The sequence below is a fragment of the Mercenaria mercenaria genome, chromosome 3 (assembly GCF_021730395.1).
Source record: "Mercenaria mercenaria strain notata chromosome 3, MADL_Memer_1, whole genome shotgun sequence".
Taxonomy (NCBI): domain Eukaryota; kingdom Metazoa; phylum Mollusca; class Bivalvia; order Venerida; family Veneridae; genus Mercenaria; species Mercenaria mercenaria.
The window spans coordinates 38,971,681-38,990,279 of record NC_069363.1 but is presented as its reverse complement, the minus strand read 5'-3'; the positions used below and the strand labels follow the sequence as shown (position 1 = coordinate 38,990,279).

General features: G+C 34.4%; 1 protein-coding gene across 10 annotated transcripts in view; it reads left to right on the top strand.

Moving 5' to 3' along the window:
• LOC123525825 (multiple PDZ domain protein-like) overlaps positions 1 to 18,599 on the top strand; it is a 284,883-nt gene that overhangs the window by 169,514 nt on the left and 96,770 nt on the right. For 5 of the 10 annotated variants that reach the window (XM_053538233.1, XM_053538232.1, XM_053538240.1 and 2 more), the window contains 7 exons: positions 429 to 686; positions 2,823 to 3,593; positions 5,548 to 5,571; positions 6,060 to 6,197; positions 8,431 to 8,496; positions 14,745 to 14,921; positions 16,025 to 16,181. In XM_053538233.1, coding sequence (XP_053394208.1) covers positions 429 to 686; positions 2,823 to 3,593; positions 5,548 to 5,571; positions 6,060 to 6,197; positions 8,431 to 8,496; positions 14,745 to 14,921; positions 16,025 to 16,181 — 1,591 coding nt within the window. The remainder of the gene's footprint in view (positions 1 to 428; positions 687 to 2,822; positions 3,594 to 5,547; positions 5,572 to 6,059; positions 6,198 to 8,430; positions 8,497 to 14,744; positions 14,922 to 16,024; positions 16,182 to 18,599) is intronic. The other 5 variants (XM_053538234.1, XM_053538235.1, XM_053538241.1 and 2 more) reach the window with 5 other exon arrangements.

Here is an 18,599-nt window from a genome sequence, read left to right as displayed (position 1 = left end):
CTTGTCAAATATAAACATATTTGATTGTGCAATTATATCTCCAGCTATGGCAGAGATTTATTCAATAATTTCGTATCAAGGTGCCATTATTCATTGAAAACCGAAACCAAAATAGACGTTTTATCCCATGCATCAAAGGTATTGTTTTGTCAAGTTTCAGTATCAATGATAAATGTTAAGTGCATTAATGTATTGACCAGCACAAGTTGTGGTAGATTCTTTATATAATACAGAAATCAATGATATTTATATGCAAAACCTTTTATAACTGAAGATTTTTCTCCTGTCTGAATGGTAATGGGAATTTACGAGAATTTTTGGTGTATTTTCAAAATTTTAATTTTAGTAAGATTTATCTTGAATTTTTTTTTTTTTAACTTTTGAAAAGAGAACATATAGATGAATTAATAAGTACACTTCATTTACAGGATCCTGTTAACCCAAGTGAAACTGTGATAGTTATACGAAGTCTGGTTCCCGGAGGAGTGGCTCAGATGGATGGGCGGCTGGTACCCGGGGATAGGCTTGTCTTTGTTAATGATGTGAATTTAGAAAGTGCAACCCTTGATGAGGCAGTACAAGCACTGAAAGGGGCTCAGAAGGGGCTGGTCAGAATTGGTGTGGCCAAACCGTTACCTCTTGCTGGACCATTCCAGGAACAGCCTGTATCTGAGGAGGAGCAAGAGGTCAGTTTAATTGAGGCCCTATAGAGGGTTTTTCTTGTTATTGTTTTCATAGAGTTTTTTGAGGGTCGTAGAGATAATCAGGTTCAGTTTAGCGTGAAAGGGAACAAGTACAGGTCAAAGCCCGAAAGTTTTTTTCTTCAAGAAGAGAAGTATAAGGTATTAGGTAAGTATTTACTTGGGATCAATGAATGAACAGTCTCCGTGACAACTGCTTGGAAAGGTTTCATTCATTATACAGTCATAAGCGGTACATTGTACAACTACACTACAACAAACGTGAAGTTTATTGTGGGGCTAAATTGGTCATTTATTTTTCTGAAATATGCATTTTTCATTTGACTTTGTTGCTTTGCTTTTATTATATAATTGTTTATTTTAACAAGACTTAGTATGTTACATGAAGTGTGATATAGATTCAGAAAGAAATACGAGATTGTGTCAAAAAACTAGTAAGATGTTAAAAAGTGACATCAAGGTTATATTATTATTTAGATAGAAAATAGATGAAAAATAGCAACATAAATGGTACTACAAAAACTAAAATTCACAACAAAAATGATGAAAATGCATATTAATTCAAATGGTTATTACTTTGGTCAATAAAATTTTGTTTTGTTATTGCAAAGCTGTTCTGCTTACGTGACATTTTGTGCATCTACAATTATTATGCTTTAATGGCTGTCATAGAATTATGTTGTTTGTTTGTAATTTACTTCAGTTTCTATTTGTTTATTTGTATTTTACCCTGACAGATCAGGCCATCGCAGGTGATAATTTCTCATCATGGAAACTTCATTTTTGTCTTTTTTTTTAATATAAATCTCTTGTGAAAAATTTCACAAACTTATCAAGTTACCAGTTTCATTTTAGATAGTTTTGCAAGCAATAAATTTAAAAGTTAATTTAAATATCTCTCAAACAGGAGGTAAATCAAAACTTCTTGACATTTTTTTTCCCACTTATAGGTTATCTTAATCATAATACTGAACCTAGTTTCAATATTTAAGTTCATCTGAAGTCAAAGTGCTGGTGTTGAGCTTCTAGAATGGCTGAATGTTTGTGGGGTCAATCAGGTTTCTCTAAAACTGCTAGCCTGATTTGAAAATAATATCACACAAATGTTCCTTAGTTTACCTTTTTCCGAAACTGTTAAAGCCAGCTGTGAAACTCGGGTTAGCGATCTAGGGCCCTAATGACCTCTTGATGGTTTAGGTTTAGGTTACAAGCTGAATGTGTAGAGGATATTTGAGCCGTGCCATGAGAAAACCAACATAGTGCATTTGCAACCAGCATGGATCCAGACCAGCCTGCACATCCGCGCAGTCTGGTCAGGATCCATGCTGTTCGCTTTCAAAGCCTATTGCAATTAGAGAAACCGTTAGTGAAGAGCATGGATCCTGACCAGACTGCGCAGATGCGCAGGCTGGTCTGGATCCATGCTACTCGCAAATGCACTATGTTCTCATGGTGTGGCTCATATGTGTGTTTCAGACAAATATTAAAATGTCTGTCACTAACTGAACTCTTGGTGCAATACTTTCATGAGTGTGTAGCCGGAAGTGAAAATGTAATTAATGGTGTAAACAATGTTTTAATTTTACATGTAAGGGAAAAAATACAAATTTCAAGAATTATTTAAGATGTATTTCATTCTAATTTTCCAATGATTTACAGAAAAATGTTAAATAAGTTACAATAAAAGCAAAATTCCTGATGCACAAATTGACTTAAATTGAGTTTTGTTGAAGCACTAAACATTTGAATGATCAAAGATCAAATTTTACAGTTGAACATGAAACATTTGAATAGATTTTTGCCCTAACCTTGAGCATTCTATGAACTTTCAGTTAAAATTTATGTTTTGAAGCAGTAACTTGCTAAATAAAAAGCAAACTTGAAGACTACAGAACAGAAGGGAAAATTTTTTTTATATGATTTCAAGTTGCTTTAATCCTTTTGCTTGAACTATTTTAAGCCTTGAGTTTTATACCCTTTGCTTATTTTTTTTTAAGGCAAGACTGTTGGGTTGTATACATGTATTCATATGCCGCTATAACACTATTTATCCTGCATGTTTTGTTTTCATACATTCCTATATTATATTTTGTGTTTGTTTTCTCTGTTTGTTTCACACAGATCACAGTAAGCACAGTAAACATGCAGTTCTCCTCCCCACCTATGCATGAGCATGACCTTGAAAAACAAAATCACAATTACATGAACTTAGAAGAACTAGAAAACCTTGAAAATAGTCTTCCAAATGATGTAAGAAGAAAAGAATCATCATCGTCTGCTAGCACAACAAGTGACCTTGACCTCCCAGAAAAACCAAAACATGATAGACTGGACAGTTTTTATGATTCAGACAAGGAAGATCTGTCATATGTTAGTCCAGCAAAGGCAAAATTCTCTCCTGTAAAACCTCCTATTAAGGAAAAACCTGTCCTGAAGGCAAAACCAGAGGTTAAAGCAAGGCCAGTACCGTTGCCAAGGAAACAAGACTCTGTAACTTCGGCAACAAGCTATGAAAATGAAGATGCTATAGAAGAAATGAAAGCACATGAAGAATTAATCAGACAAAAACAAACAGAGCTTCAGAACGAACTCCCTGCACAAGCTGAACTAGATTTGAGTTTTGATTATGAAAATACTGGCATGAGCATTACAGAAGTGAAACAAGCAGACATGTTTGAAGGTCAAGGTCGGGAATCACCAGAAGTGTTCGAGTATGAAAATTCATCCCTTGGCCCACTGCCTACGTATGAAGACGCAGTTCAGGATGATGTAGAATTTTTCAATATGGATGACCTTGAAGCTCCTCCAGTCCCTACGAGGGATGAATCAAGCTTAATAATGACTGGACAAGTGACAGAGGAAAAGATTATTTCTGACACTTCTTCAGATGAGGTAATGTATACATGCTATTCTTGAAAGCTTATATTTGTATTGATGTTAGATTCCAGGAAGTTTTGGTTAAAGGTGAAGCTTTTGTTTTTAGTTTGCAACTATGAGAGGCTTACAACAATGGTTTGAGGAAACATCCTTGTTTTGAGACACATTTTCAGCCATAGATCACAGGCAATTACTAGAATGTATTCAGGTCATCCTTAAAAATTGATCTTTTGAACAGTTGATGGACAATAAGACATAGGTCGACTTTTACACTTACTCTAGTAATTGATTCTTATGACAAGTTGTATGTTTACTTCTAGATAAAAGGAGTTGAGAAGCATTTCAAAAAAAAAAACGGAAAATAAAATCATTTTTAAAGACTAAAAAAGTAAAATTTCATCGGTCTTTGTTGAAATGGTGTTGTTTTCATTCCATTTGAGACATAATTGAAAGATTTTAATTTATTTTCACCGCATTAGTAAAATAGAAAAGGGAAAAAATATTGGAGGAAAAAAATGGATGAAAATAGAATTCTCAGCTAGAATGTTTCAAAGCTTTGATATATTTCTCACTTCAGTTTTTTTCAGGTGGCAAAATTGCTTTTATTTTTCTCACAGACTTTTTTTTTAAATGAACTGATCTGACTACCGTATTTTCCCGAATTAAGCCCCCCCCTCTAATTAACGCCCCCACCCGTTTTGGAGGGGAAAAAAAGTCAACAAGAACGAAAAAAAATCACCTACCTCATTTTTATAAGTCCACATAATAAGTAATTTACAGTTAAGTATCCAATGTATTAAGAATTAAACACACTTTTAAACAGTACATGTACCGTAAATCCAAAACGTTTATACTATGTACGGTACGTATCCAATCATCAAATAGAAAATTAAACGGTAAATCCATTTTTGATTTGTTTTTGCACCACCCGCGCACAAGCTTCCTGTCGACTTTAAACAAATTTGCGGCAAAGTGTTAACCTTTTCTTCGGCAGTTTTAATAACTTTTAATTTAAAAGCCGGCACATAAGCAGCGTGTCAAACGACTGACATTGTGTATTGCAGTACCCGCATGTACTAAGGAAAATATTATCGGAGTACACAGCTGATTGGGTATGATGGCGTAATGTGTAATGTCGCGAGCGTGTCATGGAATACATGAGGTACCGTATTTAAATGCATAATTTTAAGACACACTGCATTAAATTGGATGCCAAATAATTACGTTTTGGGGGAATTAAACAACACAGAAACACTTTACACTTGGTTTGAACAATGTTTTTAAGTTTTGTAAAAAAAAATATTTGTTATTTTTTTACCTCAAATGAACGCCCCCTCTTTGGAAAATGTAACGCCCCCGGGGGCGTCTATTCGGGAAAATACGGTAAGTAATTATTTGTTGTGATCAGTGGGTGTGAAAATTTTGTCCAACGTAATGCATCTTCAAAAACAGCATGAAAATACTGGTAAATGTTTCGATTACTAGTATATAGGATGATGTTCATTTTGAAGTTGTCTGTTGTGAAGATATGTTTTGGGAGACAGTAGTTTATTTATAGGTAAATAAAAAATCGGAAATAATCTTTTGTTAGGTTATTTACAATCAGCAATTTCAGAGCAATTACATCTTTTACAATGATGTTTTGGGAAATTTTGTAACTCCTTGTAGCTCTTTGGAGCACCTTGCATCCTGTACCCAGCAAGATGCTGAAATTACATCAGAAATTTACCTTATTTAACTGACATAGAGAGCACTAACACAATGGCAGTAACATTCATAAAACTTGAAGTTTTAATGAAGGTCAGTGGTCAGGGTTAAATGTAGTAAATTCTGAAATCAAATAATCTACAAAAAAGTTAATTTCCTAAAAAAAAACTTGAAATTTACACTTGGGTTAGCTTGAAGTAAAAGACAAAAATTGTTTTACAGGATTTTTCTACTAATATATTCATGAAATTATGATTTTCAGGAGTCCATAAGATTGGTAAAAAAGGTGACTAGCTAACTGTTTTAACACATAACTCATCTTTCTAATGCTGTATTGCTTTGTTTTCTTCATCTCCCATCTATAACACAACATGTACAACCACTGATGCTGCCAGAAATTCAGCATGGATTATATATTAATATTGCTTTGTATCAATCTTTTCTCCACTGATCTTTGTCACATTAAAGTAAACAAAACTTCTGTTGCAGTTGTGTAAATAATCACAAGAAACAGTTCTTTATTAGACATATCATGGGAAAATGAATTTCCGTAATGCAGTCTAACATTTAATATATATGTATGTAAGGTGTGCCAGAAATAATATTTGTATATTGTGATACTAGGGCTCAAGTTAGAGGAATACAGAACTCAGCTGACATGGTCCCATATTGAACTTTTCCTAATCTGATATGTTGTGTATATATAAATCTAACTTTAGCCCTGGAAGCCGACTGTTTGCCACCATTGATTTGTATTATGTGTTTTTGTATTAGCATAAGGCTCCCCTGCCATCACCTAGAAAGATGTCACCAGAGAGTGAAAATGCATCGAAAAAACGTCCAAAACCAGCTATACCCCCTAAACCAAAACCGAGTCAGTCCCCTTATTCAGAGGGGTCACCTAAGGTCAAGGTAAAAGAGGGGGCAAGCAATGTTTTGCATGTAGTACAAAATTAATAGTCACATATTTTGTGTTATATTAGACGTGTTATGTATTCCACCTATTTTCTCTTGTTAACACTTTGTTGTAACTAAATTTGCATGTAGTATTTTATTTTATGTATCAAGTGTGACAGTTACGGTCTGTTTGGTTTTCAGTTTAACATTATATTCACATAGATTGGCATTAACCTTTAGCATGCTAGATAAATTGTCGTCTGCTGGAAATGTCATCTGCTAAAATTGTAAAGTTCATTCAATTTGCTCCAAAATTGGAAGAAATATTGTCAGAGTAGCAAACAGCTTGGAACCTGATCAGACGCCGATTTAATCGGCGTCTGATCTGGTTCCAAGCTGTTTGCAAAGGCTGTTAAATTCGCCTGCAGCAGGCTAAGGGTTAATGAAAAAATTGTACATTTTGGCCTCACATTGTTAGTACTTCAAAACACCAGTACAGTAGTTGTTAGTAATGATCCCCAGAATTTTTGTTTTGTTGATGACTTGCAAACAGGCATTATGAACCTTGTAGATTTTGCTGATCAAATAATAATGTAAAATTGTTCTGGTCTTTGGGTTGAAAAGTGCAACAAAAAGGACAAATAAAAATAAAAGTTGTAGCTATAACACTTTTAGTTTCCATTAAATGATAGGTCCCAAAAAGTTTTATCACTTTCTTGTTTGTACTAGATTACATACAATGCTATATTTCTTTATTCTGTGTATCCTTTCTAACTTTTTAAGTGATGTTTTTCCTTAACATTGAAACCTAATATTTTTTGGTACATTTGTATTTTCTAAAACTCAGTCAGCTGAAGGCTCCTAGCTGTGAGTTACAGTGAATACATTCAGTTCTTTGATACATTTCTTTCCATTGAACTTCTTGGTTATGAGTAGATCTTGTTTAAACTTGGTCATAAGCTCCCTGTATATACAAAAAATTAATCCTTACCCTGCTAAATTTCTAAAATGGACTGATCCATCATTCAATTTGGGCAGTACCATTTATTATATGAAGGAGTGTTCACTGAAAAGTTACTGACCGAATAGTGAACAAGCTTATCTTGGTCTGCACTGGTTGCAAAGGCAAAATCACTTGCTGCCAGCAGGCTAAAAGTTAATACTTTAATGTTTGGATTTCTTGTATAGTAAAGATCATTTCCTAACAATGTTTGACTGTCTGTTGTATGGAAGTGCAGTTATTCACAAATTTTGACTTTCTAGTGTATGAAAGATCACTTCTTCGTAATGTTTGACTTTCTGGTTTTCTGAAGTTTGGCTGTTCTTCACAGTGTTTGATTTTCTAGTGAGAGTTCAGTTCATCACAATGCTTAGTCTTGACAATGTTTGACTTTCTGAAACGATAAGTTTTTCGCAGCCTTTGATTTTCTAGGTTAAACATTTGTGTATGTCACTTTTTTTTATCTTTAGAAATGCATGCAGCAGGACATGCAAACAGGGACTGTATATGTTTCAAGTATTTCTGTTTTTTACTAACACATAACACACACTGCAAATAATTTCACTAATCATCAATTATTTTTGTAGACTATTAATTCTCTAATTGCTTACATATACACTTCATTTTGGTAGTTTTTGTTAATTCTGTATAACCATTTCTAATTGAAACTCTCTTTCTAAAACTCGTCTCTTCCTGTAGGGATAACTACCTTTCCTTTAGCAGGGAAGTTTCTTATGATTTGACACAAGACACAATTTCAAATGTCATTGTTACTCTATCGTGTTTTCATATGGGGAAATAACTACTTTCAAAGACCTATTTCTGGTTTGAAAATACTAAACAAAATCCTTTATCACTTTTGAAGTATTTTTAATAATGGCACTTTAGTGTATTTGTCTGCACTTTGACATGCATACAGAACAATGCACATATTAAGAACTTTTTTGTAGTGTTTATGTAACAAATATATAACTTGTATTCTTCTTGTACTAAACTCTTAATTCGAATGATTTAAAAATAACTGACTGATTTTAATGTATATAATTTTAATACATTTTAACATATAATGTGAGTTTTTTTATTTTAATATTTCAGTTTAATTGTAATAATGTTGTCATAACATGAATGATTATTGTCAAACAGTGGCATGATTTTGTTTGCATGTGACTAAGAGTAATTTGAATTGTTACAAATGTTCTGATTGGCTAATTTAGATGTATCATGTGTTCTGATTGGTTGTTTTTTCAGGATGAGCCTCCACCTTTGCCAGTTTCATCCCCACCTCCATTGCTGAATAAAGATGAAGAAACTAAGGTATAATGATTAAGAATAACAGTGCATGCTGTGTATATTGTGTGTTTGGAGTCTTCATTTCTAACTATTTGCGGCCCTTAAAAATGGGACATGATTATACATTTCATATCAAAGTGATAAATGCATCATGAGGGTGAAACTCTTTCTTCACTATAAGGCATATTTGACAACATTTACACTATCTGATAATCACAAACAGTTAAAAAGGAATCTGACATGTCTGAAATCAGAGTCATGGCCCTTTGTTTAAAAATTAGTATTTACTATATACTATATTGTCAGATCATGTTTGGAGTGCCTCAATTCCTAGTAGACAATTTTCTAGCTATTCTTATTTATATGCTACATTTCTTTCAAGTCTGGTAATTTCTGCTGTATCACCATATTCCTACACTTTTGTAAAGGAAATGCATACATATATACCTGCTTATTATCAGGTTTGTTGTTTTAAAGCAGAGAAAATTGTATTTTTCGACTGAACCTTTCTGCTTTTACATTATCAATATATTATCAGCTTCATTGTGTTTGTTATTTGCTTAGACCATCTGAGAAATTTTGTTTGAACTTTTATGCTAAGTATAATGAATTACACAAATTGTTACAGAGAACATTCTGTTAAAAACAGGGAAATATGATAACATCTTGATTGAAAGGTGAATATTTAATCCAGAGGTGTTAATTGAAAAGAATTTATAAAAAATTGTTTGTTGTAAAAATTCTCCAACAGGAATACTTCCGATGAAATATATACAATCAAATTTGCATTTTCAGGACATATTTTATAAAGCACTGTATTGAACTGACAAATTTAGCGGTCTTGACATTCTGTTAGCAAAAGTCATTTTCTTTAATCTGCTATTTGGAAAGAAAGTTGGAAGTAAAATTTCTCAGAAAATTGAGTTAGGTAAATTGCTTATTGTATAAGCTTAGTCATATGATTGTTTTAGGAGTTGTTAGAATGGATTGAAACGGTAAGTGAAGAGAAAAAATGCATCCTTTGTATAAATCAGTGTTTACCTCCCTTTTATATAATACTATTAAGGCAGTGTTTACCTCCCTTTTATATAGTACTATTAAGGCAGTGTTTACCTCCCTTTTATATAGTACTATTAAGGCAGTGTTTATCTCCCTGTTATATAGTACTATTGAGGCAGTGTTTACCTCTGTTTTATATAGTACTATTAAGGCAGTGTTTACCTCCCTTTTATATAGTACTATTGAGGCAGTGTTTACCTCCCTTTCATATAGAACTATTAAGGCAGTGTTTACCTCCCTTTTATATAGTACTATTGAGGCAGTGTTTACCTCTGTTTTATATAGTACTATTAAGGCAGTGTTTACCTCCCTTTTATATAGTACTTTTAAGGCAGTGTTTACCTCCCTTTTATATAGTACTATTGAGGCAGTGTTTGCCTCCCTTTTATATAGTACTATTGAGGCAGTGTTTACCTCCCTTTTGTATAGTACTATTGCAGAATTAAAATGATAAGAAAAAGTTTAACAAGTTAAACATTTTTTGAGACTAGAACGCGATATTAAAATTTGAGACTTTGGGTACATTTATGTGTACATATGATAGTTTTGTAGTTTTAAATATTTTGTTTTTAAAGATCTTATTGTTTCTAACAGTTCTTTTAATTGTATTACTGGTTAAGGGGGAAATTTATTGTATAACCTTTGAAGTATCTATAAAATTAACCTGTATTTTCTAAAAACAGCATCTTGTCAAATGAAAAATGACTCTTCCTCTTTAAAATCATTTCAACTTACGACCAGTTATTGTTTATAACCTAGATTTTCAGCTATGATAGACAAGGCGTAGGTTTCATTTTACTAAAAGATTATTTGTACAAACAGTGCTTAAACTAAGGGCAAGCATTAGGATACCGGTTTTATATTTTACTAAAAACTAATGAACTAGCAATGAGGTATTGATTTCTATTTTACTGAGATTTGGTGCTTCTACATAACAACAAGCAAGAATGTGCATGTATGCTGGTTTTCCTTTAGCCTAAAAGATAACTTGATAAAACAAAATGTATAAAAAAATCCTTCGGAAAAATTGAATGCAACCAAGCATAATAATAGCAGACGCTGTTTGAGAGAGTCTGTTTGTGAGAAGTAAAGAAATATGCTACACCCCTCATACCCCAATAGCACTGGTTTAAGTGGAATGCCATAATAGGGTGATTGAATGGACTGCATGATCCCAAAGGACCAGAAAACATAACAACACTGAGTCCATGGGGAAGGAAGAGGGGTGGACCTGTTACGGGGGAGGAAGAGGGGTGGACCTGTTATGGGGAAGGAAGAGGGGTGGACCTGTTACGGGGAAGGAAGAGGGGTGGACCTGTTACGGGGAAGGAAGAGGGGTGGACCTGTTATGGGGAAGGAAGAGGGGTGGACCTGTTACGGGGAAGGAAGAGGGGTGGAACTGTTACGATAGCTAATGTAACCTGTAAGAAGAGGTTATGAAAAATGTGGCAATGCTCATGCTCCTTAGCACAAGTGAAATTGTAATGTGGAAATAATGAGCAAACATAGTGCTTTAGTTTGCAGAAAGAAACAAGATATTTGTTTTTCATCTATTAAAAACAATTTCAGCAGGTGTAGTTCTTTGAATTAGACCATGTATGTATATCTTTATCAGTGAAATCTTTGCCATGTTTTAAAGAAAACACTAGTTTTATCTGTACCACCAGTTAAATGTTACTGGTTTTCCAAATTGAACTTACAGGCTTATCAGTTCCTTTTGATTTTAGCTGCTTTTATGTAATACGTACTTTTCCAAAAAATGGATAACTAAGAATAATGTTTGTTACTCATAAATCTGATTAACCCTAATAGCCTGCTGGCAGCAAGTGATCCTGCCTTTGCGACCAGTGCAGACCAAGATCAGACTGCACATCCGTGCAATCTGATCATGGTTTGCACTGTTCGCTATTCAGTCAAGCACCCCTTTAAACAGATAATGGTACTGTCCAAGTTGAAAGATGAACAAGTTCATTATAGAAATGTAGCAGGGTAAGGGTTAATGTGGAAATTTGCAGGGATATAAAATGTCTGACAAAATATAAACTATCGATTATCTCAGATTTCAACCAAATTGACTGTGTTAAATGGCAAAAGTGCTGTTCTTTGCAAAACTATCTCAGATCAGTTTTTATTTATTTGTAATAAAAGTCCTAATCAACCTCTCTGTTTATTAAAATGAAAGGATGAGCATAGAATAGAAATTATTGTTTGTGTCTGTGAAGAAGAAATATTTGAATCCCACATAATCAATGTTGTGACAGCAAAATGCTCGATCGTAGATGCTAGATTTAATTATGTGCTTTCAGTGAGAGATTGTCAGAGCTTCATACAGTGTTAAGGAGACTTTATTGTTTAAGTCTTTTCTTGGTTTTCTTTATATTGCTATATAATACAGGAAGAAAGGCAGGTATAAGACAGCTATAGGTAACTTAAGTCTTAGCATTGATACACAATTGGTCATTCATGTTTGACTAATTTTTGTGGCCCCCCCTACCCCCTCCCCATGAGTGGTGGGGGCATATAGATTTGCTCTTGTCCGCCCATCCATCCGTCCTTCCTTCCGAGAATGTTGTGTCGCACCTAGCTCCAAAAGTATTTGACGTAGAGTCACAAGACTTTACAGGAGTGTTGGTCAGCATGTGTAGTTGTGCATCTGGGGTTTCGCGTCCGGATTCATTCAGTCATGTAGGAGTTATGACCCCTGACTTTGTAAAAATTGGTCATTTTAGTGTTGTGTCGTGCCTAGCTCCAAAAGTATTTGATGTAGAGTCACAAAACTTTACAGGAATATTGGTCAGCATATGTAGTTGTGCACCTGGGGTTTCGCGTCTGGATTCATTCAGTCATGTAGGAGTTATGGCCCCTGACTTAGTAAAAAATTGGTCATTTTAATGTTGTGTCACGCGTAGCTCCAAAAGTATTTGACCTTGAGTCACCAAAGTTTACAGGAATGTTGGTCAGCATGTGCAGTTGTGCACATGGGGTTTCGCATCCGGAATCATTCAGTTGTGTAGCAGTTATGGCCCCTGACTTAGTTAAAAATTGGTCATTTTAATGTTGTGTCGTGTGTAGCTCCAAAACTATTTGACCTAGAGTCACCAAAGTTTACAGGAATGTTGATCAGTATGTGCAGTTGTGCCCATGGGGTTTCGCGTCCGGATTCATTCAGTATTGTAGGAGTTATGACCCCTGACCTATGAAAAAATTGTCATTTTAATGTTTTGTCGCATGTAGCTTCAAAAATATTTTACCTACAGTCATTATTTCACTACACAAGACCAGACTTCAGACTTACTCAAAAAAAAAGTTTGTGAAACATGTATGTTAAAATGACCTAGAATCATAAAACATTAGAGGATTGTTTTATAGCCTATGAAGTGTTCTCTTTAGGATTTTACTCAGCTAGGCCAGAGTTATGGCCAACTAAGTGAAAAGTACACATAAGGTTCTTAAAAGTTTGTGTTGCAAACATCTTAAAAATTGTTTAACCTGAGTCATTAAACCATGTTACAGTGGCAGGAGTGGGGGATAGGAGTGTCGTATGGACACACATCTAGTTTAAAATTATTTCTCTGATATATTCGGACTTGATTTTTCTTGGCAGTAATTATCTAGGTTTTGAGAAGAAAAGGGACATAATTATACTAAATTTGAATAGCCTCAGGAGTTATCTCCTCTGAACAAAACATAAGATCTCATATACTGAGGGGGATTGCTTGGTCTTTTTGAGTTTTCATTAAATCTTAAGATTCCAAAGAAATGTTGTTTTAATTAAAAGAAACCTAGAACAAAACAAAAGAGTCCTGTTTATACTGTAATACTATGAAGTTCTGTGTTCTCACTTTGCTGATATGCCCAATGGCATCATTAAAAAGTCATTTGTTGAATGTTATATAAATCATGCTAGTTGGATGGGGTATATGTGTATATATTACAAAAGAAATGCTCTGTATTCTGAATAAAATGTTGGAAAAAGTTTAAATGGTAACACTTTACTGTCAGGTAGCAGAATGCTTACTGTTATGGTATAACTTGTAAACGGGCTTTCAAACAGTAGTGCTTTTTCTATTTCTAACAGAATTTCACATATAAGGATTATAACATTTTTTTTCTAGAACTTTTAATAGAACAGTATTATATTTTTAGCTCAACTATTCCAAGAATAGTCCGAGCTATTCTGCTCACCCTCAGGCGTCGGCGTCACACCTTGGTTAAAGTTTTGCATGCAAGTACGTATAGCTTTCATTTAAAGGCATATAGCTTTGAAACTTATTGTTTTTGGTCAAATCCCATAACTCTGACATGTATTTTGGCCAAGTTATGCCTCTTTTGGACTTAGACAATCCTGGTTCAAGTTTTGCATGCAAGTTACTATCTCCAAAACTAATGCAGGTATTGATTCGAAACTTCACATTGTGTCTTCAGGGGTTACAAAACTAGGTCATAGGATCAAGACCCATAACTCTGACATATATTTTGCAAAATTATGTCCCCTTTTGAACTTAAAAACTTCTGGTTAAAGTTTTGCATGCAAGTTACTATCTCCAAAGCTAATGCAGAAATTGGATTGAAACTCTATAGATATTTCAATATTTAGGGTAATATTCCTGCTTCTGGGACAACAGCTTGAATAGTCGAGCATTGGCTGCCCTACAGACAGCTCTTGTTATTATTTACCATAAATGCACACCATTGTTTTTCCTTATGTATATGAGTGACACAGAAGAAGATAGTTCCTTATATAAAACTTCTTCATCGTCCCCTCCCTTTATTGCAAACTTTTAGCTACCTTAAAGGTCAGTTTTAGCATACTATTTTTTAATGAAAGGTTATGCAATAATAACAAAACGTCTTCAGCAGCAAATGGTATGGTATATTCCCTTATAAGTACCCTGGGGACTTTCTATTTCTATCAAGGCCCTAAATTTGTTTATAGTAACTACAAACTACAAATCCAGCATGTAATGAGTACAATACTGTCATACTGCTTAAATTCATTTTTTTTTTGGAAAATATGGTTGAGGGGAGAGGGGGGCATTGATAAGGGAATATATGGTATAGCATCATTATTCATAGAACTAGTTTGAGATCTTCATTTTTGTTAAAAGATTTTTGTAGTTTGTGTACTGCCTTTTGAATATATCTATGTAATATATGAATATATTACATCAAAACTATATGTAATATAAATATAACCCTGTATCTTTGTACAGACACAGACGTCCCCTGGCGTTTCAGAGGTTATCAAGGTTGCAACAAATGCAGCTGTAGAAAATATACCACCTAGTGACCATTCCTTAACCGCTGACCAACTGGACACCAGTGACCACAGACAGGAGCCACTGGACAGCTCATTCTCATCTGACCAGTTCAACACAAGTGACCTTAAGGTGAGTCTTTAAGGTGCTGTAATGTGACTCTTGAAGTGACTTTCTGGTGAGTATTGAAGTGACCTGGTGAGTATTGAAGTGACCTTCAGCTTGAAGTGACCTTCTGGTGAATATTGAAGTGACCTTCAGCTTGAAGTGACCTTCTGGTGAATATTGAAGTTACCTTCAGCTTGAAGTGACCTTAAAATGAGTCTTTAAGTTACCTTCAGCTTGAAGTGACCTTCTGGTGAATATTGAAGTTACCTTCAGCTTGAAGTGATCTGGGAATTGAAGTTACCTTCAGCTTGAAGGACTGTGACTTGAATACTCACTTGAAGTGACTCGTGATTGAAGTTACCTTCAGCTTGAAGTGACCTTAAAATGAGTCTTTAAGTTACCTTCAGCTTGAAGTGACCTTAAATGAGTCTTGATGTGTACTTCATATGTGTCTTGAAGTGGCATTAAGCTTGAAGTGTCCTTCAGGTGAGTCTTGAAGTGACTTTAAGCTCAAAGTGACCTTAAAATTAGTCTTAAAGTGATCTTCAGCTTGAAATGACCTTCAGGTGAGTATTGTGATATTCAGTTTGAAGTGACCTTCAGGTGAGTCTTGAAGTAACCTTAAGCTTGAAGTGACCTTCAGGTGAGCCTTGAAATGATCTTAATGTGAGTTTTAAAATGACTATAAGATGAGCCTTGAAGTGATCTTGAAGGTGAGGCTCACTGTGACCTTAAGTTAAGTTTTGGCATGACCTTAAGATTGGTCTTGAGTAATCTGCAAGTTTTGAAGTGGCCTTAAGGTGAGTCCCAAAGTGACAGTAAGGTGAATCTTTAAGTAACATTAAGGTGAATCTTTAAGTAACATTAAGGTAAATCTTGAAATGGCTGTGATGTGAGTATAAGAGTTTCCATCTTTTAAGCGACAAAAAGTTTTTTTAATTAAACATTTCTGATAATGTTAAAAACAGAAGTATATTTCAGAACTGGATGAAGTTGCAGTTCTTTTGCATCTGTTAGATTATTTAAAAGTAATTATACTACCATTTTATCTGCTAAATTGTTAAATGAGGAAAAATTACATGACTTATATTTACTATAATCTGCATTAATTTTTTATCACTGTACAGACTGTATCTGCCTCATCTTCATCAACACCTAGAACAGCTTCCCCCGGCATCTCTCCGATAACATCACCCAGTCTGATGCGCTCATTTTCTGGCCCTGATGCATTCCCACCTTCACTAGAGAAAAGAATCACTCTCAAAAGATCTCAAAACAATCTTGGTAAGATATACACTTTTATTTGCTTGATTTGACAAAGAATATTGGGAGCTATCCTGCTTGCACCAGCATCAGTGTCTGTGTCCACATCTAGAATTTTGTTTAAAGTTTTGGTGCACATATTTTGTGATAGCAATAGTCTGAACAACTTCTTCTCACAAACTGCTTGATGTTTTATCACCAGACTCAGTCTGTAAATAAATATAAATGGTTGCATTTGACCTTTTTTAGAGACCTATAGGGTTGAAAATAGAAAAAAAGCTTACGACTTCTCATGAACCAGATTAACTGTGAAATCATTAATATTCGTGGGGGACTAATTTTCGTGGATTTCGTTGTTTAGTCAATCCACGAAATTTAACCCCAATGTAGAAGTAAAATTCCCATTCATTTTATGTTCAAAAGTTAAAATCCACGAATACATATCCCCACGAAATTGCTGTTTTGACCAAAAGCACGAAATTTCATGCCCACGAAATTAAATGATTTTACAGTAGATCTTGTCATAACTTGGAATGTGGGATCATTGTAAGGTCCTCTCATGGTTCAGCTTGGTCCTTTTATGGTCAACCAGAGCTAAAAATAGATCAATCATCAAACTTGGTCTCTAGCATCCTTAAATAATCGTCTCTGATAGTTCAGATACTTTGCTTCCTTAAGTGGTAGCTCGAGCTAAAATTAGAATAACTTTTAAAGAATTTCTTGTTATCTTTCATGACTGTGTTTTGTGTGACATATATTAAAGGTAAGTAGTAAAGATCAGACACGTATTTTAGAAAAATATGAAGGAGACTGAATTTTTGCAGTAATTTGTCCATCATGTGATCATGGTCTGTATTTATATCTGTTGACAGCCTGTATACAGTGTCTTGAAATTTGCACCGAATTAGTATACTTTTGGGATATGGAAGCAAATTTTTGTATGTTTCAGACTTGCCTAAAATATAAACTGCATTTATCAAGAACTATTGTTTTCATGCATGCTTAATACACAATAGTAGCTAAATGATGATAATTTCCATTGTACATATAGGAATGGAAAGGGTCAGCTCAAGTTAACTTAATTATTTCATTGATTGTTGTATAAGGTATCTAGCAGAAGAAAAGTCTTTGACATTTTGCTTGTATATTTAGCTTTTTTAAGAACCTGTAAGTATATACCAACTTATCATGACAACCTCCCAGAATTTTCCTTATCTAATTACTCTATCCACCGCCTTCTGAACACACCTTAAATAATTATATCTCCCACATGACTGTGTGGTGGGAGACATATTGATTTACTCCTGTCTGTCTGTCTGACCGTCTGTCACAAATCTTGTCTGCACTCTAAGTTGAATATTTCTCATCCGGTCTTCACCAAGCTCAAACAAAATGCGTTTGCCAATAAGTCCTCTGCCAAGTTTGATAACTAGCTAAATTGGCCCAGGTACTTCGGAATTATGGCCCTTGAATTACCAATAGGCCGCTTACTCCAACGCTTACTCCAAAACTATCAAAGGTATATTTTCTGTGAATTAACAGTATTTTAAGACAGACTTGCTATTCAGATGATTAGGCAGTTGTCAGAGACATACGCTTTTCTGAAAAGCAGCTCTAGTTCAGGCTTGTTTCCACATATGCTGATTATCTCGAAATTTCAGAGACTTACTGTGAATTCATTTAAGTTTAATAAATTTTTATGGTTTTGCAGAAAACAGTAATTCTGTTTGGATACATATTCAAGGATGAGGAAATTTGCTTGTTAATTGTGATTTAATTTTGTGGATAATGATGCAACAGTGAAATTCACAAAAATTAGTCTTCCATGAATATTTATGATTTGACCGTATTATGCTGAACAGAAAAAAGTATTTCAGCAAAGATTGTTAGTGTAAATGTTGTTCAGACAATACCATGTCAGTCCATAAAATAAACAAACGTGTTTGTAAACATGGACCGATCCAAACGGAAGGGGAAGAAGCATTTTATAGAAATATTTCGATGGCAAAATACAATACATATCCGTAGCCCTGACCAACCTATAAACCGGACCAGTCTATTTTATAGTGCAACAACATGGTTGACCCATTTAAACGAGCTGTATTACTTAATATCCAGTCATATTTGTGTTAGGCATTAGGACCGAAGCTACATGTTACTTTATAGTTTTGGTATCAACAAGCGGCTCCTGTTTTGTGTATGCTTTATCATTGTCCAGATTTCAGCTCAGTTACTGGCATGATTTGCCTGGGTAATATCAAACTTTGACACAATGTATAAGGTCATAAGTTCACATTCAAGTTTGATTTAGAGATGGATGAGACAAGTAGGTCAAGAGTCACTGCCCTTGAGTTATCGAAAAAGGTCTTATTTAATAATGTCTTCTCTCTATCACACTTTTATTTCATCACCTGTCCTAACCATATTTAAACTAGTTAT